The sequence below is a fragment of the Mesoplodon bidens genome (genome assembly GCF_964165515.1).
Source record: "Mesoplodon bidens genome assembly, chromosome: 1".
NCBI lineage: Eukaryota > Metazoa > Chordata > Mammalia > Artiodactyla > Ziphiidae > Mesoplodon > Mesoplodon bidens.
Window position 1 is genome coordinate 113997848 of NC_138176.1, and position 23555 is coordinate 114021402.

The following is a 23555-nucleotide window of genomic DNA, read 5'->3' on the forward strand; positions in this document are numbered from 1 at the left end:
ACCCGTCGGGCGGTTCGGGGGGCGTCGGGAGGCCGAGCGGCGCGGGGGCGCGCGGCAGGGGGCGGGGCTCCGGGGGGCTTGCGGCGCGGGGCAGGGGGCGGGGTGGGGGCTTGCGGCGCGGAGGCCGCGCAGTGCAGGGGGCGGGGCGGGGCGGGGCGGGTGGCGGCGCGCGACAGGGGGCGGGGCTCCGGGGGGCGCGCAGCGCGGGGCAGGGGGCGACGTGGGGGCGCGCGGCGCGCGGGGCGGGACTCCTAGGGGCGCGCGGTGCACAGCCCGGGCGCGCGGGGCTGGCGGGCGCGCGGGGGCGGCGGGCGCGGCGCTGCCAATCGCAGACAAAGGCCGCCCCAGTGAATCATGTGGTGCCGGGGGAGGAAGTGCGGCTTATTTTCTTTCCTCCAGTCGCTGGGCTCTGGGTGGAGCGCGATGCTCGGAGACCCCCGTGGGGGCGGCGGCGGCCGCGAGCCCCGATGAAGCCCGAGCGCCCCGGCCGCGCCGTAGCGCCCCGGCCCGATGGAGGCCCCACCGTGGGACCCCCTACGCAACGACTCGCTGCCGCCTACGCTGACCCCGGCCGTACCCCCCTACGTGAAGCTCGGCCTCACTATCGTCTACACCGTGTTCTATTCGCTGCTCTTCTTGTTCATCTACGTGCAGCTCTGGCTGGTGCTGCGCTATCGCCACAAGCGGCTCAGCTACCAGAGCGTCTTCCTCTTCCTCTGCCTCTTCTGGGCCTCCCTGCGGACGGTTCTCTTCTCCTTCTACTTCAAAGACTTCGTGGCGGCCAATGCGCTCAGCCCCTTCGTCTTCTGGCTGCTCTACTGCTTCCCCGTGTGCCTCCAGTTCTTCACCCTCACGCTGATGAACTTGTATTTCACGCAGGTGAGTCGCGGGAGGCCGCCCCCGCGGGCGGGAGGCACCTGGAGGGCGCTCACCTGGAGGGGGCGATGGCAGCCGCCGGGGCGGCTCACAGAGCCACCGGCCTGAGAGGGTCCGGGGAAGAAGCATTGGTTCTGGGGTGGTCCGAGCCCTGTCCTACCTGCAGGCCTTTGTCCCAGGTAACGCCCTCCCATTCCCAAGGGAGGCGAAGGAGAAGGGACAGGAAAGTGAGAGCTGGAGGCCACCCGCAGCCTCTGCCCTCAGCTCAGCATCACCCAGTGGGTATGGTCCTTCGTGCGCGGGGAGCGGCATCTCCGTGCTCACAGGAGAATCGGTATTGATGGGAGGTGTGCCCCCCAGGGACACTCGAACCCTAGAGTTTTCCCTCTATACCCTCATCCCAAAGGCTCTAACCCCCAGCCCGGAAAGATCACCTGCACGTTGGCCTCCAGGTTGGGGCTAGACACTGGCTTTGTGAGGCAGGGTGGGACTGCCCTGGTTTGGATGGGATGTTCTGAGCCTCCAGAGTGGGAGCCCTGCTGAAGTGCAGCTTGCTAACTCATTCCACAGGATTGCTAAACAGCAGTCGGGGCAACACCCAGCTCCTGAGCTGATGCGGCGGGAGGTCAGGGTTGCCCTCTGAGCTCATCTGAGAGGCCCCGAGAAAAAGCCGTAAAAGTTTGCTGGGGCCCTTTTACAGGCACACGGGAGTCGTTTTAGGAGGCAGATTGTTAATAAGCTAGTGGGAGAACGTGCGAATTGACTTGGCTGCTGTGACGGTTGACTTAATGAAGTACAGTAATTGGAAAGTACTTTGCAAATACTGTGTAAAGCATTGCATAAAGGTGTAATAGCACAATACCGTCGTCATCATCATCGTCATCTCTGCTTCTCATTAGCTTTCCAAGCACTAAAATGTCCATTTTCACTAGGACCCTGCTCGGGGAAGGCACCAACCACGTCACCTGGTAAGGGGAATTTAAGAGCTGTCGCTTAGGTAGAGGCTTTGTGCCAGCAAGCATTCCATTCCTTTTAATAGTGTCCTTATTTATTAAAAGAAAATGCTGTTGATTTAAAAAAAAAAGAAAAAAAGAAAAGTTAGAAAACGGATTGCCCTGGTGTACTGGGAGCCCCTGACTGAAAATTTGGAGGAAATACTTTTGGCTAAAAACTAACATATGTACTCTTTAGTAGCTATTATAATCTTATCAAAAGGGATCTATACTCAAAGCCTTCTCGGTCTAGTGTATCAGCATATTTTCCAGTCCACAAGTAATGTGTATCATCTGTCCAAATACAACTTTTAAACCTGAAAACCAGTTCAGGCAGTCAGCTACGTTGCAGACACTCTGGCTTGTTCATTGGATGGAAAGGGCTGATTTCAGCAAGATACATAAGTCAGGTAGGTTGATGTTCCTTCAAGAACTGTGACGATGATCTGATTGCGTATTGAGATCTTTATTCTGTTCCCTTTCTGAGGAAAAAAAGGACAGCGTAGAGCACTGCCATGGCTCTCTGGCACTCACATGCAAATTCTGCACTCAGAGCTGGATTAGGGGCAGGGCTTCACATTTTCTGCACCATCTGCTGGCTGGTGAGTAAATGCTGAGCGAGGGAAAGAGTGACCAGGCCGACAGCCTTGCAAGCCAAGAGGCTGCAAGCCACCACTCTAGCTTCTTTGTAACTGTCAGGACTTGTTTTCTTTATATCTCCAGGGTGGCTGGCAGGGGAAAGTGGTACTAACTGGTGGCATCTCAGACCCTGGCAGAGAAGCCATTCTCTGGCTTCCTGGCAAATAATCTGATACTTCTGGGGTGTTATAAAGGGGTCGCCCTTTGACTCCCTTCTCAGATCCCCTCTCCGCCCCCCGCCACATGCCTTCTCTTAGGCAGGGTTCTCAACCACTGGAATGGCTGGGGGACCTTTAAGGATTACTGCAGCCTGGGCCCCCTCTTAGAGCACATAAATCCGATTTCGGAGGGTGGCGGCTAGCGGCTAACAATGAAGAAGCACGTGCTGTGTGCTAGGCATGGTTCTAAGCGGTTTGTCTAATTTATTCTTCCCAACAACCCTCTGAATGAAGTACGGATGGTGTCCCCATTTTTCGGAGGCGGGTCAGGGAGGTTGTATGACTTACTCAAGGTCACATGACCAGTGAGCCCTGGAGCCAGGAGTCCCCCTGCCTCCAGACCAGGCTGTACAGCAGAGGCTCTGAGGCCAAGGCTGCCAGCTTCTGGGCCAGGGCAGCCCTGCACGAGGCAGGTCTGTCTGCAGAGCGGGGGTGGAGGGTCTGGGGGGTGGGGTGGGGAGAAGGCCCATGGTGGGGGTGAGTTCAGCGGCGCCTGGGCAGCCATCTCCCCCAGCTGTTCTCTCTCCTAATTTGGGGTCTGGCCCTCAGACTCCTGGGGTTCCTGGGTGTGACTGAATGCGGCGGGCTCAGCTGCCCCCTGGTTCAGCCTTGTCTTGAGCCCTGGGGCAGATTCCTGCCGTTACAGGCTGGTTTGAGGAAGGAAAAGGAGAAGTGAGGCCTCTCGGTAGGGAAGAGGTGGTGTGATTACTGGACACTGAGGCAGGAGCCAGCACCTACTGTGCCTTAGAGTGCGGCAGGGAAGCTGCAGGGGGGTTACTGTGGGCGCCTGGGGCTCATGGTGGGCCAGCAAAGGCTTGTGAATCCGGGCAGCACCTGGAGTGGAAGGAGCAGGGACCCTGTGGGCAGAGCTGGCTCGGCCTCTGCCGTGTCTCCCAGGGCCAGTTACCAACCTGCTGCAGGACAAGGGCAGCCCTAGTGCTCTCCCCAGGGTTGGAGCGGGTTAAAGGAGGTGCCGTCTGTGCTGTGTCCTTCGGCCCCTCCTCTCCCTCAGTTAAGGTGCTCTTTCTGTATCTCCTAACAGCCGGAGCCCAGGCCCTGGCCAAACCACAGTCCTGAATGTCAGGCCCCAGCAGTGGCTCGGCCCTTTATCAGCCCACTGTGTCATTGAAGTAATTTTTCCCACCAACATGCAACTTTTATGTTTGTCAAATGGCAGTGGCCCTGGGCCTCCCATCGCGGGGAGGATGGAAGTCACCAGTTCCTCACAGCTGTAGCTCGCAACGCTGAGAGTTGAAGGGACTGTGGGGTCCAGCCCTTCATTCTGCAGATGAGGCAGCCGAGGCCTCGGGGATTCTGGTGACTTGTGCTGGGTCCCCCAGCCAGGCACGCAGAGCCAGGAAGAGTGCTTGCTGCACGCAACACCCTGCAGCTCAAAACGCATCCTGGTCCTCATCTCTCTGACCGGGAACGAGGAGGCAGCTGAAAGGCTAATCCAGGGACCCTGTCTCCACCCCACCAGGAAAAGGGAGGTGGTGACCTCAGGCATAAGTGGATCTCGCTGTGGCTCTTGGCAGTCAATTTAATCAAGAAATGTTTACCGAATCTGTTGTGTGCCAGGCCCTAATCTAGGAGTTGTGAAGAGGGAAGCTTCTAGGCCTCTTGATGATTATGAAGAACTAAGAAGCTTAGGAACACATACTTAGGAAGCCTTTGCTGGTCCCCAAGTACCTTATTTCAAAGCTAGGAGCACACAGTTGCACAGGGGCCGGGAATCCTCACCTCTGCACCAACCGTGGCTGCCCGGCCCCTGGCAGCGGCTCCTCGTGGTCACTCAGTGGACTCACAGCTGCCAGAGCTCTGTGTGTGTGTGTGTACACACACACACACACACGCAGGACCAGGAGAAGTTTCTTTATTAGCGTTCAGTCTACCATCTACCACCAGCACTCCCCAGGAAGTCACTTCCTAATTTTACTTCTAAAACCTGCCCCCCAAGAAGAAGCTTTCCAATTTTACAGCCCGATTTCCCAAGATCTGTCCTCCAAGCACTAGCTCTTTGTTCTCTCTGTTCCCCTCTCTTGTGGCTTCAATGCCGAAGGGCTCGCCTGCCAACGTCAGGGGAACCAAATTTCCTTCATGGCCTCCGCACTCGTGGGAACAGTTAGCCTCTTCTCAGCGTATCTGAGCTCCGGCCCATTGACCAGGAAGCCGCAAATTCTCAACAGCAGAGGCTGAGCTGAGAACGGTCAGCGTTGTCCCTGTGTTGTCCCTGTGCTGTGAGCCCAGACCTGTGGCTCCCATTCCCATTGGAGCCTGGGTCTGGTCCCACACACCCTCACGCCTTTAGGTTTTTGCTGCATCCTTTTGCTCCCCTGCCTTTCCCTGGGTCAGATGAGCAGGGACTAGCAGGGAGGCAGAAAGAGAGCATCATCCTAAGGCCCTTTTCATTGCTCAGGTGGGTCGTGTGCGGCAGTGCCCTTCCCGCCAGAGGGCTGTGATGTGCCCCCATCTTCCAGCCCCCAGAGACGTCAGCTCGGAGGTGCCAGGTGGAGCAGTGAGGGCTGGGCTGATTGGAGAAGAGCATCGATGAAGTTGATGCCACTCATCCGAATGACATTCCTAAGAGTGTCAGGTTTTTGGAAACATCATAGTGTGTGATCCCAGGATCTGTTTTCATCCACTGATTCCTGATCGCCTTGCAGTTCCAGGGAGAGGAGAGAAGCCTCTTCCCTGTTATAGGTCTGGCACGTCTGTTATCTCAGGACGGAAATGGCCTCAGCACACAGGTGACCATACCTGGCACATAGGCACCCCCAGAGGTCTGTGGAGGCTTGTAAATATTTTACTTTTGATTCATCCTGTGGCTAAAGTTTAGAGCCTGTTAACCTCTGAGGGCAGAGGAGGTCCGAGTGGTTTTCCTCTGAGTGGGTTATTTCCTCAAACTTGGGCGTGGAGGACGCAGGAAAGGAAGTCCAGACGGTGCCCGTGTCAGTATTTTAAGCCTTGTGTGTCACATATGGTCTCTGTTGCATGTTGTTTTTTCTTTCTTAAACATCTCTTTAAAAAGATAAAAACGATTCTTAGCTCAAGGCCATGCGGTAACAGGCTGCAGGCTGAACTTGGTCCTCGGCGCAAGGTTAGGACAAAGCCGGCGTGTGTCACCAAGCTCCCATCCCACCTTGCTGTTATTTTTACTGTGACAGGTCCTTCGGGCACATTGGGAACAGGCTGTGGCTTCTCAGCTTGTGGTTAAAGAGTGTCGTTCACTCAGCGAACAGATCTCATCAGTCACCTGCACACAGGTGTCTGGGCTCAGAGACAGTAAGCTGGAATTTGTGCCCTGAGGGGCCGCAGACTATAGGGAAAGACAGACAAATGGAGGCGGCAGTGCCGGGAGCCACATGCCACCCACAGCACCCGGGGGAGGGGGGACCTGTCCCAGCCTGTGGGGCGCGGGGGAGCTGGGGAGACACAGACGAGGGGCCTTGGGCTGGACATCTTGTGATGTCACCTTTAATGACAGACACACCGGTCAGGCTACATAGTTTGTAAAGCACAGGGTAAACGTCTGCACACGCTGCTCTCCTCGCTCACCAGACCTAAGAGCCGTCAGAGGTCACGTTGCCCATCAGGCCATGTGAGGGTCTGTTGGTTGTGTGTTGACCTGGGGCAGACAGGGAGGGACGTGGGCCGAATGTGAGCCCAGCTGGCTCCTGTGGGCCCAGCCCTGGCAGGACCACAGCCCTGTCCCGATGAGACGGCATTACTGTCCACACAGAGGTCCTGGTCCTCCCAGCTTTCAGTCGCACAGTCTACTGACATGAACTTGGAGACGCATTTCACTCACTCGACAAGTATGTTCTTAAAATTGGGGTGAAATTCACGTCCCATAAGATTAACCATTTTAATATGTATGACTTAGTGGCATTTAGTACATTCACATTATTATGCAACGATCACCTCTGTCCAGTTGCAGAGCATTTTCATCACTCCAAAAAGACCCTCCACGCCCATTAAGCAGTCACTCCCTTTCCCCCCCTCACCCCAGTCCCTGGCGAACACCGATCTGCTTTCTGTGGATTGGCCTGTTCTGGATACTTCACATCAAAAGAATCATACATTAAGTGGCCTTTCGTGTCTGGCTTCTTTCACTTAGCATGATGTTTTCGAGGTTCATCCGTGTCGTAGGGTGTGTCACTAGCTCATTCCTTTTTAAGGCTGGCTGATGTTTCACAAGTGTGTTCCACAGTTCGCTTACCCACTCATCTGCAGAGGGACACTAAGGTTGCTTCAGCACGTGCTTCTGACTGCCTGTTATTCCCTGGAGGCTGCGCAGATTGGGTGAAGGTCACATGTAGTTCCTGCTTTCAGGGAACTTGGCGTTGAACAGGGAGAAGAAGAGACCATGTAAATTCCGTCTCCATGGTGCCAGTGGCCCATGTGACTTAGCGACAGTCCTTACAGTGGTGACACCAGGTGCAAGATGTTTCTGGTAGAAGATTGGGGGATTAATTCACTCCGTCATCTCTGTAATTCTCCCTCTAGGACACACGCTTTAAACAGAACCAATGGCTTTGCTACTATTTAAGTGTAAGTCAAATCCTTTCGCCCTGCTTTGTTCACGGCAGCCTCTTGGGGTCCAGGCCACCACCAGGATGGAAAAGTGAAGCTGGGGGAGGGCTGGCCCCAGCCCTTGGGGCCATGTGGAGCGGTGTCACCCCTCCCATGACAGACTTGGCGGCATATGTTGCTTCCTCTTGGGTCCTCCCTGCTCGGGGTGGGACATTCTCAGTTCCCTTCATTGCTTCTGATGGGATGTGGGTTTGTCCCTCCCTGTCCTGGTCATTATCCCAGGTGTCTCCATCCAGTGTCCTTCAGTGAGTTGGGGGCAGTGCAGCAGAAGACCTGCGTCTCGCTCTCCGAAAGCAGTTTCTGTCACCACGTTCCTTCCCCTGGAGGAGGTACCACCGGCAGTCCTCTTGGGCAGGATACTGGAGCATTCTCTGACCTTGTCTGAGTCTGTTTGGCTGCTACAATGAAACATGACAGACTGGGCAACTTCAACACCAGGAATTTCTTTTTCCTTTTCTTCTTCTTCTTTTTTTTTTTTTAACAATCCATTGCTTTCTTTTCTTTCTTTAAAAAGTTTTTATTTTATATTGGAGTATAATTGATTTACAGTGTTGTTAGTTTCAGATGTGCAGCAAAGTGATTCAGTTATACATATATCTGTTCTTTTTCAAATTCTTTTCACATTTAAGATTATTACAAGACATTGAGTCCCCTGTGCTATACAGTAGGTCCTTGTTGGTTATCTTTTTTATCTATAGTGGTGTGTATTTGTCAGTCCCAAACTCCTAATTTATCCCCCCCCTCCACCTCTCCCCTTTGGTAACCATAAGTTTGTTTTCCATGCCTGTGAGTCTGTTTCTGTTTTGTAAATAAGTTCTTCTGTATCATTTTTTTTTTAGATTTCACATATGAGTGATATCATATTTGTCTTTCTCTGTCTGACTTACTTTCTGTAGTATGATCATCTCTAGGTCCATCCATGTTGCTACAAATGGCATTATTTCATTCTTTTTTATGGCTGAGTACTATTCCACTCTATATATGTACTACATCTTCTTTATCCATTCATCTGTTGATGGACATTTAGGTTGCTTCTATGTCTTGGCTATTGTAAATAGTGCTGCTGTGAACATTGGGGTGCGTGTACCTTTTCGAATTATAGTTTTCTCTGGATATATGCCCAGGAGTGGGATTGCTGGATTGTGTGGTAGCTCTATTTTTAGTTTTTTTTTTTTTTTTTCTTTTTGCGGTATGCGGGCCTCTCACTGCTGTGGCCTCTCCCGTTGCGGAGCACAGGCTCCGGATGCGCAGGCCCAGTGGCCATGGCTCACGGGCCCAGCCGCTCCGCGGCACATGGGATCCTCCCAGACCGGGGCACGAACCCGTATCCCCTGCATCAGCAGGCGGACTCTCAACCACTGCGCCACCAGGGAGGCCCTATTTTTAGTTTTTTAAGGAACCTCCATACTGTTCTCCATAGTGGCTGTACCAGTTTACATTCCCACCAACAGTGTAGGAGGGTTCCCTTTTCTCCACACCCTCTCCAGCATTTATTGTTTGTAGACTTTTTGATGATGGCTGTTCTGACTAATGCTAGACACTTCACTCTCTCAGGAAACTGGTCGCCTGAGGGCAGGGTGTCAGTAGGGTCGGGCTCTGGCAAGGGCCTCTTCCTGCTTGCAGACAGCCGGCTTCCCGTGGGGTCCTCACGTGGTAGGGAACAGAGGGAGGCTCCTTGGGGTCCCTTTGATAAGAGCACCAATCCCACCCACGAGGACTCCACCCTCTTGACCTAAGTGCTCAGAGGCCTCACCTCCTAATACCATCACAGTGGGGGTTAGGATTTCAACATGTGAATTTGGGGCGGACACAAACATGTAGTTCATAAAAAATACTACATTGCTCCCAGCAAGGGCAAGAGTTCCAGGAAACCTCAGAATTGTCCTTCCTTCCAAGGCAGAAAGTTATTTTCTGGAGGGAAAAAAACGCCTGAGGCATCTTCATTACCTATTCTGTAGTTTGTACATCATTTGCCGAGATGATTGGGGTCCAGTGGCGAGCCATGGCCCAATGCTGCTGCAGCCACACGAAAGCCTGAAGCCTTGGGGCCCAGCTGGCTGGTAAGCCAGCTAAGCTTCCTAGGTGGAGAAATGTATCTTCCGTGCTATGGTGTGCTGCCTTATTTAAGCCTTTACCTTAGTTAAGCGTTTAGAACAGTTATGGGCAGGGCCCTGGCAGGTAAGCTGTGAACTGCTGTCGTGGCAGGAGCAGTTCAGAAACATCCTACCGATCATGGTACCTTGTGTGGCTACAGCCCTCCTGCCCGCAGAGGGAGACGCCTGCCAGGGAGGCTGATGGGCGTTGTTCACCTCCAGCTGCACCAGTGAGGTGACCGGGGCTGCCCTGGCGGCGGCTGGGCCCACGTCCCTCCCCTCCTCCCCTACAAGTCAGGGCCACCCCCACTTAGAAGCAAGGCTGCAGCGATCCCTGTGGGGCTGGGATCCCTCTGGGAACTTCGTGTCATAGTTTTGAAAGCAGAAGTCACCGTGATGAACATTTGTACTGACCCTCTTATCTTACAGGGGACACTGAGGCCCAGGAGCGTAAGGAGAGTTTATCAGGGGTGAGCAAAAAAGCAGGTTCAGGGAATTCCCTGGTGGTCCAGTGGTTAGGGCTCGGCGCTTTCACTGCCGTGGGCCTGGATTCAATCCCTGGTCCGGGAACTAAGATCCCACCAGCCGAGTGCGGCCAAAAAAAAAAAAAAAAGGCAGGTTCATGGCAGTCTGGCCAGCTGTGCGCCCCTGAACCCAGACGCTTGGGTAGCAAGAGATGATACAGGAAAAATCAGGGCGCCTGAAGGCCAGCGTTCAGTGTGTCATCAGGTGACCTTGAGGGCCTTTGGACAGGTACGCCCACCAGGGTGCTGCTGCCCATCGTGGGTGGTACCTGTGGGCCTGACTTGACCAGTGTGGAGCGCAGAGCCTGCGGGATGGCCTGGCAGGTGTTGGTGATGTTGGATGGAGGTGCAGTTCAGTTGATAGGGACAGGGAGGCTCTGGTGAGCCGCTGGGGTGGGTGGAGGAGAGAGGAGCTTGGCTGGACCCCTGGGAACTGGAGCCGGAGAGGAGCCTTCAGGAAGGGAGGGGGCAGGTGGAGACGCCTGTATCCCATGAGACCTCATCCCTTCATCATTTGCAAAGGGGTCCTGAGACTACAGGGCAGAGAAGTGTGAGGCTGAGCTCCTGCCTTCGTGGGGCTCCCAGGTTGACTGTGGGGATAGGGGAGACACACACACACACACACACACCACACACACACACACACACACACACACGAGCCTGAGGAGGGCTCTCCGGTGCTGGCTCAGCTGGACAGGACAGGACAGGGCAACAGAGCTCTCAGGAGAGTGGGAGAAGGCTGAGGATGCTTCCAGGGAGCTCTGGGCTTTACAGAAGTTCAGAGGAGAGGCGGCATCATTGTTGGTCCTGAGAGTGCTGGGGGTCCTCTGTCCCGATGGTCAGCGCGAGGCCAGGCAGTGACTAGGACTCACTCCTTGAACCACGCACTTGCCAAGTTCAAAGACAGGAGGTGACAGGGTGAAGACCTGACCTTGGGAGCCAGTCACCTCCCTGGGGGCCTGTCACACCTGCCCAGGTGGGGACACAGAACGTGCCTTGGCTCCAGGCTGCTGCACTCAGAATGACTTGGCATGGACAGCATACTCCTTTTTCTTTCATGGGGTTCCATGGCTTTTTTTGAGGAAATTTTATTTTTCATTGAAGCATAGTTGATTCACGGTGTTGTGTTAGTTTCAGGTGTCCAGCCAAGTGATTCAGCTATACATATACATAAATCTATTCTTTTTCAGCTTCCTTTCCCTTACGGGGAGTAGAGTTCCCTGAGCTGTACCGTAGGTCCTTGTTGGTTATCTATTTTATGTATTCTGTGGCTTTAAAAACAGGGCCAGTGTCTGCAGACATAGAGACATCGCCCCGCCCTTGCTGTCTTAGAGAGTTGACCTTGCTCTTCTTCAGGGATTGCTATGCAAAGGGAGACGTCCTGCATGTGAATTCAGCGGGCTCCAAAAATGTAAAAACTGCAGGTTGAGTCACCCTGCTCTGGTGAATGAGGATGCTTAGCGTGTGGAAACACAGACTAATGACTGTCACCCAGGGAGACCAGGGCCTCAGGGTTTGCATAATTTCCCCAATATATCAGGAAGTGGCCAACACAGAGGGATCACAAGCGCAAATCGTGAATGTGTCAGTGGTTCCTAACCTTCTTGAATACGAAAGTTCCTTTTATGGTCAAGACAGTATTTATGATCACCGTTTAGTAGCTGTGCATTTAGAATCGTGGTTTGAGAGCATTTGCAGGGACTGGTAGTAATAATATAGCAGCAGCGGGGGCAGCAAACACATAAACGCTGAGATAGTGTCTGGTAGGTGGCAGGCATTTGGCTGAGTGCTCTATCTGTGGTAATTCACCTAATCTTCACAAAAACCTATGAGATGGGCACTATTATTAGTCTCATTTTACAGATGATGTACTTGAAGCACAGAGAGGTTAGGTAACTTTTCTAAAGTCACACAGCTGATTATTGGTGGAGCCAAGATTCAAGCCCAGGGGAGCCAGCTCCGGAGTCCACACTCTTTTTTTTTTTCCCCAAGTTTTTATAATATATACATATACATACATGCATACATACATACATACGTACATACGTTTATTTATTTATAACCCGCCCAGCATGGGTTGCAGGATCTTAGTTTCCCGACCAGGGATCAAACCAGGGCCATGGCAGTGAGCTGAGTCCTAACTACTGGACCGCCAGGGAATTCCCCAGAGTCCACATTCTTAACCATCTTTAGGCGTCTCTCTGCTGGAGATGGACACACAGCTGTGACCTGCAGACGGTGGAATACCCAGCCTTAGTGAGAACGCATGAATGAGAACCAAGTGTCTCAGCATCTATACATTGCAAATACCTTGTGACAGGTGAACAGACAAGTTGCAGAAGGGTATGGAAGGCATTGATTCGAACAAAGTGAGAAACCATGCAAGATGGGACTATATATTGTTTATCCTCATAAAAGTAGAAGCCTGCTGGCTATCAGAACACCAAAGTCAGGTGGCCATTCCCTCTGCAGAGGAGGGAGGGATCAGAACCAAGGAGAGAGACACTGGGGGCTTCAATGGTGTCTTTTTATTTATTAGAAATAAAATGAACTGGAGCAAACAAGGCAGTGTCAAAGGTGACTGAACTGCATGGTGGGTAATGAATTTTGGTTACCTTATTTCTTTGTGTATACGTGACATAGTTTACAGTAAAGTTTAAACCTACTATAAATGTGTAACATTTTCAAACGAATTTGCATACATACATTTAAAAATAGTATGTGAGAGAGAGAGGGGGAGGAGGCAGAGATTGGTTTAGACATGGGTCTATGCTTGGTACACACAGAGTTACAGACCCTCTTGGTTACTGTGAGGGTCTCCAGGGGCCTCAGCCCCCTGGTGGGACCACAGACACAGGAGCAGGTGTGCAGCCTGGGCCTGGGGTCTGGAGCCTGTTCAGGATGGGAGGGTTGTGAAGTGTCTACCTGCCTGTTCGCTTTTAAAGGGGCAGCGCTTCAGGAAGAGGTGGCACCGAAACGGAGACTTGGCGACACGGGTCATGCTCTGGGGGGGTGGGTGTGGAATTTATAAAGCAAAATGGCCATATAGAGAAATTGTGAATAAAGTGCAGGTCTGGAGGCATAGCGCTTCATTGAGCTGTCACGGACGCTGCCTCTGGGGACAGAAGAGGTTACTTTTGTTTAGTTTCGCTGAATGCACAAGGGTCACTGTCATCCCCACAAGGAAGAGCCTGGGACGTTTCTACCAGAAGCAGCCAGCATGCTTCATTAGGAAAAATGATTGTAGAGCAGCAAAGGCCAGCTGGGGTTGGTAGGAGGAAAAAACAGGCAAGCAGGACTTCAAAGGGTGGGAACAGAAGGGGTGAGCCGTTCAGGGGCTGTAATTTATTAGGGGAAGGAGGCCGAGGGCAGCAGCTGCTTCTAGAACCTTTGTATTTCTGTCATGCGTGTACGTCATAGGCGGCTCTCTGGGCCCTCCTGCGTCACCTGGGAGGTGGCGGGAAGGGCCTGGGGTTGCCCAGAGGGCACAGAGCCCCACGGGTGGGCGGGAGGGGGGCTGGGAACAGAGGCGGGCTCTCCCCACCCCAGCCTCCCTCCCCGGGGCCAGCTTGGGGGTGGGGACGTCCTCCCGCTTCCCTAAACCGGAATTAAACCTTCAGCAAGTCACCTGGCTTTCCTGTCCTGGGCGTCAGTTCTAGGTAGGACTCCGCAAGGCTGTGGAAATGATGCTGAGACCGACAGGAATGGGTGCGGGGAAGATGCTTTAGTCCCACAACAGGATGGGAGTTTCCATGGAAACTGCTGCTCTGCCCCTCTCTCTTGGCCGCACCCCTGCCTCCTGCCTCTCTCTCCCTCTGCTCTGCCATCCCGGTGGGTCCCCGGGGCCCAGGCTCCTGATCTTAAACCAGGTCCTAGTGCCCTTGAATAATCTCTCTCTCATTTCACAAACACATTTTTAAAGAGTAGCTGATGCTCTAGCATAGACTCCCCACTCCCACTTCCTCCTGCCTCCCCCCACTTCCCCTCCAGGCCCCTCCCCATCTGCCCAGCTCCCCACGGTTATCCTGTCCTACTTCTGAGCAGCATCTGGCACCCTGATGGTCCCTCACCCAGGCCTCTCTCTCCCCCTTTGCCTGCCTACGTGCCACTGGCACCCCCGGGCCAGCTCCTTGCCTGCTGTTCTGCTCCTTTATGTTGACTGAGACCAATTCACACTCTGTACTGTTCTCCATTTAAAGCTCTACATCCACAGACTTGCCCAACCATCACCACCATCAATTTCAGAACATGTTTTTTATTGAAGTATAATTGATTTACAAGGTTGTGTTCATTTCTGCTTTACAGCACAGTGATTCAGTTATGCATATATACACATTCTTTTTTATATTCTTTTCCATTATGGTTTATCACAGGATATTGAATATAGTTCCCTGTGCTCTACAGTAGCACCTTGTTGTTTATCCATCCTACAGATAATAGTTTGCATCTGCTAACCCCAAACTCCCAATCCATCCCTCCCTCACCCTCACCCCCCATTGGCAACCACAGGTCTGTTCTCTATGTCTGTGAGTCTGTTTCTGGTTCATAAAAGTTAAGAACATTTTTTTGTCACCCCCAGAAGAAACCCTGGAGCCCTTAGCAGTCACCCACACTTCTCCCCAAACCCCCAGACCAAGGCAACCGCTAAGCTACATTCTGTCTTTGTTTTGCCTGTAAACACACACCTCTGTTTTCACCTTCTCTCTGAACCCCTAGTCCAGGCCCTTTGTCTCTGGTCCCCACCCCTGCCCCCCCTCTAAAAGCACAGCTCTGATTTCAGATTGTGTGGATTCTACTGAAAGCCTTCTGATTCTCTGACAGGGAAGTGCACGTGCCTTACCTGACTTCAGGCTGCTGCCTGGACTTGTATCCTAGCCTAGCCTGCTGCCCACCTGGCCCACCCCAGGGGGTCCAGGTTCCCCTCAGGCTGTCTTACCTCCTCACAACTCACACCCCCCTCACACCATGTCTGTATCTGGTTGTAGTTTTTGGAGGTCAGGACCAACGTTTCCTTATTTTCACAATTCTCGGTTCCAGATCTGGTGCTCAGCGTCAGCTGACCCGTCACAAATACCACCAGTCTGAATGTGTGGGGAGAATTTGAATTTTTGTCTGACCTCACTTGTTCCCCAGCCACTCACAGGTCCCTGTCGTCCTGCCTTCCCGTCTGGTAGGTCTGGTTTTGCAGGGAGCCGGCGGAGCCCGCACGGTCCGTAGCAGTGGCTGTAAAATATGAAGGAGTAATTCATCCTTGTCTGCCTCCCCCTCAGGAGCCCTGTCCTCCTCCCAGACGGATTCCTGCTGAGGTCAGTGGGAGCCAGCACAGACTCTAGGAGATGGGCAGCCCGATAAGAGAGCAGGAGTCAGCCCCGGAGGGTTAGCTCCACTTCTGGGCACTAATCAATCTTCAGTGAATTTCCCTGGAACACAGACAGGAGTGGGGGAGGGGTGAGTAGGAGAGTTTAGAATTTTTTTTTTTTGAAAACTTGGTCCAGACATTTATGTACTTTATTTAATGAGGGCAAAAATGATGCTGCAATTAAATGTATACTGTGTCAGTTTAAAATGCCAGGAACTTAAATACAACTTTAAGCAACTTAGGTTTAAGGATTAACTTGAGGACAGGGCAGAGTTTCTAAGCACAACTTGCAAAGGCCCAGGTGAATTCAAGACATAAACAGTTGACCCTTGAACAACATGTGTCCACTTAGATGTGGATTTTTTTTCCACAGTGGATACTACAGAACTACATGATCTGCGGTTGGTTGAATCTGTGGTTACAGGGAAGCCGCCTTTATGCTGAAGGCCCATGATAAATTCTACTTGGATTTTCACCTGCATGGAGGGTCAGGGAGCCCCTGACCCCCTCGTCGTTCAGGGGTCAACCGTAATTGCCACAACTTATAAAGAGTGGACAGAGCATTTACAAATCGTGGTTGAGGCTTTTCTTTTGATGTCGTTATCTGTCACCCTGGCTTTCAGCTTAGAGAGGATCAAATGGTTTATTTCGTGTCAGACTGTGCCCTTACCTGGTGATGACTTTTCTCCTCCAGGCTGCGATGTGGACTTAATGAGGATCTAAGTTTTGTGGGGTTTCCCCATCTTTTACAGGATGGGGCTTTGGGTTCCTTTTGGTGTAGAATGCTTGACCTGGGGGACCCCTTGTGCTCAATGCCTTGTTTGATTGGTGTTCATGGGGGTGAAGGCTGAGTATGATTTTAAAGTTGTCATTTTTTCTTGTTTGTTGTTGTGATTATTATTATTATTGCTATTATTAAGGCTGCAGTGAACATTCTACCTGTGCTTAGCACCTTAAGGGCAGTGTTTCCCTGGAACACTCATTAGGAACACCTTCAGCGGCCAAATAAGTTTGGAAAATTGCTGCATACCTTGCATTTCCCTTGAAGATTTACAACATAGAGTAATTAGCTTTTTAAAGGCTCTAGGAATTCTTGCAGGGAAAAGCTGGGTAGCCTAGCAGTTTCTAAATTTGTTTGCTGACCTAACGCCTATTTCCAGTCACCTTTATGAATTCCCAGTTCTGTGGGCGCACCTTGAGAAACCCAGCCTCAGAGTCAGTTCTTATGAGGAGAATTATGGGGGCAAAGCATGTGATTGTTTATAAAGCTCGAGTCCTGGACCAGATATTTGATAGTCATGGCTGGGAACCCTGACCTTCACTGTTTTCCAGGAAGGGGCTTCTGGGGTCCAGGCTGGCCTCCCACCCCTGACTCCTTTCAGTTCATCATCCATCCGGCGTGTGCATTCAGGGCTGCAGGGATCGTGGGAAGTAAAGAAACATCTCTTATTTTATTTATGGAGGAGGATGGTGTACAGGTGGGCTATGCTTCCACTTGGGAGGGTTCACTGCTTTTGCAGCTCTTGGATGGGGGTGTGGATCTGCAGGTCCTGGGCCCTGAAGACCCAGTGCTGGCCGAGTGGTGGCAGTGAGCTGGGTGCCCCATGGGCCACGGGTTGACCCTGATCCGTGCATGTGCTCTCGTGCCGTCCTGGTGGGACCAGGAGCCACCTGGGTGAGACGAGGCAGGATGTAGCCGAGGAACGGGAAGAGTTGATGTGCCCATCATGCAGCCGAGCCCCCAACCTGCAGATCAGCCCCCTGTGCCCAGACCACCTGAGCCCATGGCCTTTCTGGGTTGCATCTCCTCTTCTCATTTGCCCAGTCCAGGTTTTCCCTCACCAGTAGGGACCATAACCCTGTTGAAGGCAGAACGGGTCAAATTTTTCTTGCATCCATGACAGCACTTTGCACCGAGCTGAGTCCATAGGACGGGACCACCTGTAGGTGGTTTCTGGGAGCCCAGCGATGGCCCTGGCATATGAGAGTCAACTGGGTTACCTGCCACCGAGTAAGCCCCCCAAGGGTGGCGAAATATTAAAACGATATTTGTATATTTCGTGGACAAGTTCAAACACTTCTCAAAAAATACTGTAGTTTCAATATCATTATGATATCACTTACGTTTGGAATCTAAAAAAATGGTACAATTTAACTTATTTACAAAACAGAAATAGACTCACAGACATAGAAAACAAACTTATGGTTACTGAAGGGGAAAGCGGGGGGATAAATTAGGAGTTAGGAATTAACACATACAAGCTACTATATGTAAAATAGATAAACAACAAGGACCTACTGTATAGCACAGGGAACTATATTCACATCTTATAATAACCTAAAATGGAAAAGAATCTGAAAAAGAATATATATATGCATATATATATATATACACACACACACGTGTGTGTGTATGTATAACTTAATCACTTTGCTGTACACCTGAAACTAACACAACATTGTAAATTAACTATACTTCAATTTAAACATGGTTAAAAAACACTGTAGTTTCGTCTCCTCACTTTTTTTTAACTTCTTGACGAAATTTGAATATTTATTTATTATTATTATTTTTCATCTTTATTGGAGTATAATTGCTTTACAATGGTGTGTTAGTTTCTGCTTTATAACAAAGTGAATCAGTTATACATATGTTCCCGTATCTCTCCCTCTTGCGTCTCCCTCCCTCCCACCCTCCCTATCCCACCCCTCTAGGTGGTCACAAAGCACCGAGCTGATCTCCTTATGCTACGCGGCTGCTTCCCACTAGCTATTTTATGTTTGATAGTGTATATATGTCCATGCCACTCTCTCACTTTGTCACAGCTTACCCTTCCCCCTCCCCATATCCTCAAGTCCATTCTCAAGTAGGTCTGTGTCTTTATTCCCGTTTTACCCCTAGGTTCTTCATGACATTTTTTATTTCTTAGATTCCATATATATGTGTTAGCATACGGTATTTGTCTTTCTCTTTCTGACTTACTTCACTCTGTATGACAGACTCTAGGTCCATCCACCTCACTACAAATAACTCAAATTTCGTTGCTTTTTATGGCTGAGTAATATTCCATTGTATATATGTGCCACATCTTCTTTATCCATTCATCCGATGATGGACACTTAGGTTGCTTCCATCTCCTGGCTATTCCAAATAGAGCTGCAATGAACATTTTGGTACATGACTCTTTTTGAATTATGGTTTTCTCAGGGTATATGCCCAGTAGTGGCATTGCTGGGTCGTATGGTAGTTCTATTTGTAGTTTTTTAAGGAACCTCCATACTGTTCTCCATAGTTGCTGTACCAATTCACATTCCCACCAGCAGTGCAAGAGTGTTCCCTTTTCTCCACACCCTCTCCAGCATTTATTGTTTCTAGATTTTTTGATGCTGGCCATTCTGACCGGTGTGAGATGATATCTCACTGTAGTTTTGATTTGCATTTCTCTAATGGTTAATGATGTTGAGCATTCTTTCATGTGTTTGTTGGCAATCTGTATATCTTCTTTGGAGAAATGTCTGTTTAGGTCTTCTGCCCATTTTTGGATTGGGTTGTTTGTTTTTTTGTTATTGAGCTGCCTGAGCTGCCTGTAAATTTTGGAGATTAATCCTTTGTCAGTTGCTTCATTTGCAAATATTTTCTCCCATTCTGAGGGTTGTCTTTTGGTCTTGTTTATGGTTTCCTTTGCTGTGCAAAAGCTTTTAAGTTTCATTAGGTCCCATTTGTTTATTTTTGTTTTTATTTCCATTTCTCTAGGAGGTGGCTTAAAAAGGATCTTGCTGTGATTTATGTCATAGAGTGTTCTGCCTATGTTTTCCTCTAAGAGTTAGATAGTTTCTGGCCTTACATTTAGATCTTTAATCCATTTTGAGCTTATTTTTGTGTATGATGTTAGGGAGTGTTCTAATTTCATACTTTTACATGTACCTGTCCAGTTTTCCCAGCACCACTTATTGAAGAGGCTGTCCTTTCTCCACTGTACATTCCTGCCTCCTTTATCAAAGATAAGGTGACCATATGTGCGTAGGTTTATCTCTGGGCTTTCTATCCTGTTCCATTGATCTATATTTCTGTTTTTGTGCCAGTACCATACTGTCTTGATTACTGTAGCTTTGTAGTATAGTCTGAAGTCCAGGAGCCTGATTCCTCCGGCTCCATTTTTCTTTCTCAAGATTGCTTTGGCTATTCGGGGTCTTTTGTGTTTCCATATAAACTGTGAACTTTTTTGTTCTAGGTCTGTGAAAAATGCCAGTGGTAGTTTGATAGGGATTGCATTGAATCTGCAGTTTGCTTTGGGTAGAATAGTCATTTTCACAGTGTTGATTCTTCCAACCCAAGAACATGGTATATCTCTCCATCTGTTTGTTTCATTTTTAATTTCTTTCATCAGTGTCTTATAGTTTTCTGCATACAGGTCTTTTGTCTCCTTAGGTAGGTTTATTCCTAGATATTTTATTCTTTTTGTTGCAGTGGTAAATGGGAGTGCTTTCTTAATTTCACTTTCAGATTTTTCATCACTAGTGTATAGGAATGCCAGAGATTTCTGTGCATTAATTTTGTATCCTGCTACTTTACCAAATTCATTGATTAGCTCTAGTAGTTTTCTGGTAGCATCTTTAGGATTGTCTATGTATAGTATCATGTCATCTGCAAGCAGTGACAGCTTCTTCTTTTCTAATTTTGATTCCTTTTATTTCCTTTTCTTCTCTGATTGCTGTGGCTAAAGCTTCCAAAACTATGTTGAATAATAGTGGTGAGAGTGGGCAACCTTGTCTTTTTCCTAATCTTAGTGGAAATGGTTTCAGTTTTCACCATTGAGGACGATGTTGGCTGTGGGTTTCTCATATATGGCCTTTATTATGTTGAGGAGAGTTCCCTCTATGCCTACTTTCTGCAGGGTTTTTATCATAAATGGGTGTTGAATTTTGTTGAAGCTTTCTCTGCATCTATTGAGATGATGATATGGTTTTTCTCCTTCAATTTGTTGTTACGGTGCATCACATTGATTGATTTGCGTATATTGAAGAATCCTTGCATTCCTGGAATAAACCCCACTTGATCATGGTGTATGATCCTTTTAAGTGCTGTTGGATTCTGTTTGCTAGTATTTTGTTGAGGATTTTTGCATCTATGTTCATCAGTGATATTGGCCTGTAGTTCTCTTTCTTTGTGACATCTTTGTCTGGTTTTGGTATCAGGGTGATGGTGGCCTTGTAGAATGAGTTTGGGAGTGTTCCTCCCTCTGCTATATTTTGGAAGAGTTTGAGAAGGATAGGTGTTAGCTCTTCTCTAAATGTTTGCTAGAATTTGCCTGTGAAGCCATCTGGTCCTGGGCTTTTGTTTGATGGAAGATTTTTATTCACAGTTTAAATTTCAGTGCTTGTGATTGGTCTGTTCATATTTCTGTTTCTTCCTGATTCAGTCTTGGCAGGTTGTGCATTTCTAAGAATTTGTCCATTTCTTCCAGGTTGTCCATTTTATTGGCATAGAGTTGCTTGTAGTAATCTCTCATGATCTTTTGTATTTCTGCAGTGTCAGTTGTTACTTCTCCTTTTTCATTTCTAATTCTATTGATTTGAGTCTTCTCCCTTCTTTTCTTGATGAGTCTGGCTAATGGTTTGTCAATTTTGTTTATCTTCTCAAAGAACCAGCTTTTAGTTTGGTTGATCTTTGCTATCGTTTCCTTCATTTCTTTTTCATTTATTTCTGATCTGATCTTTATGATTTCTTTCCTTCTGCTAACTTTGGGGTTTTTTTGTTCTTCTTTCTCTAATTGCTTTAGGTGCAGGGTCAGGTTGTTTACTCGAAATGTTTCCTGTTTCTTAAGGTGGGATTGTATTGCTATAAACTTCCCCCTTAGAACTGCTTTTGCTGCGTCCCATAGGTTTTGGGTCGTCGTGTCTCCATTGTCATTTGTTTCTAGGTATTTTTAAATTTCCTCTTTGATTTCTTCAGTGATCACTTCGTTATTGAGTAGTGTATTGTTTAGCCTCCATGTGTTTGTATTTTTTACAGATCTTTTCCTGTAATTGATGTCTAGTCTCATAGCATTGTGGTCGGAAAAGATACTTGATACAATTTCAATTTTCTTAAATTTACCAAGGCTTGATTTGTGACCCAAGATATGATCTATCCTGGAGAATGTTCCATGAGCACTTGAGAAAAATGTGTATTCTGTTCTTTTTGGATGGAATGTCCTATAAATATCAATTAAGTCCCTCTTGTTTAATGTATCATTTAAAGCTTGTGTTTCCTTATTTATTTTCATTTTGGATGATCTGTCCATTGGTGAAAGTGGGGTGTTAAAGTCCCCTACTATGATTGTGTTACTGTCGATTTCCCCTTTTATGGCTGTTAGTATTTGCCTTATGTATTGAGGTGCTCCTATGTTGGGTGCATAAATATTTACAATTGTTATATCTTCTTCTTGGATCGATCCCTTTATCGTTATGTAGTGTCCTTCTTTGTCTCTTCTAGTAGTCTTTATTTTAAAGTCTATTTTGTCTGATATAAGAATTGCTACTCCAGCTTTGTTTTGATTTCCATTTGCATGGAATATCTTTTTCCATCCCCTTTCAATCTGTATGTGTCTCTAGGTCTGAAGTGGGTCTCTTGTAGACAGCATATATATGGGTCTTGTTTTTGTATCCATTCAGCCACTCTGTGTCTTTTGGTGGGAGCATTTAGTCCATTTACATTTAGGGTAATTATTGATATGTATGTTCCTATTCTCATTTCCTTAATTGCTTTGGGTTCGTTATTGTAGGTATATTCCTTCTGTTGTGTTTCTTGCCTAGAGAAGTTCCTTTAGCATTTGTTGTAAAGCTGGTTTGGTGGTGCTGAAGTCTCTCAGCTTTTGCTTGTCTGTAAAGGTTTTAATTTCTCCATCAAATCTGAATGAGATCCTTGCTGGGTAGAGTAATCTTGGTTGCAGGTTTCTCTCCTTCATCACTTTAATTATGTCCTGCCACTCCCTTCTGGCTTGTAGAGTTTCTGCTGAGAGATCAGCTGTTAACCTGATGGGGATTCCCTTGTGTGTTATTTGTTGTTTTTGCCTTGCTGCTTTTAATATGATTTCTTTGTGTTTAATTTTTGACAGTTTGATTAATATGTGTCTTGGTGTATTTCTCCTTGGATTTATTCTGTATGGGACTCTCTGTGCCTCCTGGACTTGATTAACTACTTCCTTTCCCAAATTAGGGAAGTTTTCAACTATAATCTCTTCAAATATTTTCTCAGTCCCTTTCTTTTTCTCTTCTTCTTCTGGAACCCCTATAATTTGAATTTTGGTGCGTTTAATGTTGTCCCAGAGGTCTCTGAGACTGTCCTCTGTTCTTTTCATTCTTTTTTCTTTTTTTTTTATATTTATTTATTTTATTTATTTATTTTTGGCTGCATTGGGTCTTCATTGTTGCACACAGGCTTTCTCTAGTTGCAGCGAGCGGGGGCTACTCTTCGTTGCGGTGCATGGGCTTCTCATTGTGGTGGCTTCTCTTGTTGTGGAGCATGGGCTCTAGGCATTCGGGCTTCAGTAGTTGTGGCACATGGGATCAGTAGTTGTGGCACATGAGATCAGTAGTTGTGGCTCATGGGCTCTAGAGCACAGGCTTAGTAGTTGTGGTGCATGGGCTTAGTTGCTCCACGGCATGTGGGATCTTCCCGGACCAGGGCTCGAACCCGTGTCCCCTGCATTGGCAGGCGGATTCTTAACCACTGTGCCACCAGGGAAGCCCCATTCTTTTTTCTTTATTTTGCTCTGCATCAGTTATTTCCACTATTTTATCTTCCACCTCACTTATCCGTTCTTCTGCCTCAGTTATTCTGCTATTGATCCCATCTAGAGTATTTTTCATTTCATTTATTGTGTTTTTAATTGATGCTTGATTCATCTTTAGTTCTTCTAGGTCCTTGTTAACTGTTTCTTGCATTTTGTCTATTCTATTTCCAAGATTATGGATCTTGGAAATAGAATCTTGGATCAGCTTTACTATCATTATTCTGAATTCTTTTTCAGGTAGACTGCCTATTACCTCTTCATTTGTTAGGTCTGGTAGGTTTTTATCTTGCTCCTTCACCTGCTGTGTGTTTTTCTGTCTTCTCATTTTGCTTATGTTACTGTGTTTGGGGTCTCCTTTTTGCAGGCTGCAGGTTCGTAGTTCCCGTTGTTTTTGGTGTCTGTCCCCAGTGGCTAAGGTTGTTTCAGTAGGTTGTGTAGGCTTCCTGGTGGGGGGGACTAATGCCTGTGTTCTGGTGGTTGAGGCTC

General features: G+C 48.6%; 1 protein-coding gene across 1 annotated transcript in view; it reads left to right on the plus strand.

Annotated features, from left to right (window-relative positions):
- The first annotated feature begins 355 nt into the window (after window positions 1–355).
- The window catches only part of GPR137B (G protein-coupled receptor 137B), a 58801-nt gene continuing 35601 nt past the window's right edge, over window positions 356–23555 (plus strand). Inside the window, 2 exon segments of the mRNA XM_081229612.1 lie at window positions 356–500; window positions 502–879. Coding sequence (XP_081085738.1) covers window positions 468–500; window positions 502–879 — 411 coding nt within the window. The 5' untranslated portion in view covers window positions 356–467.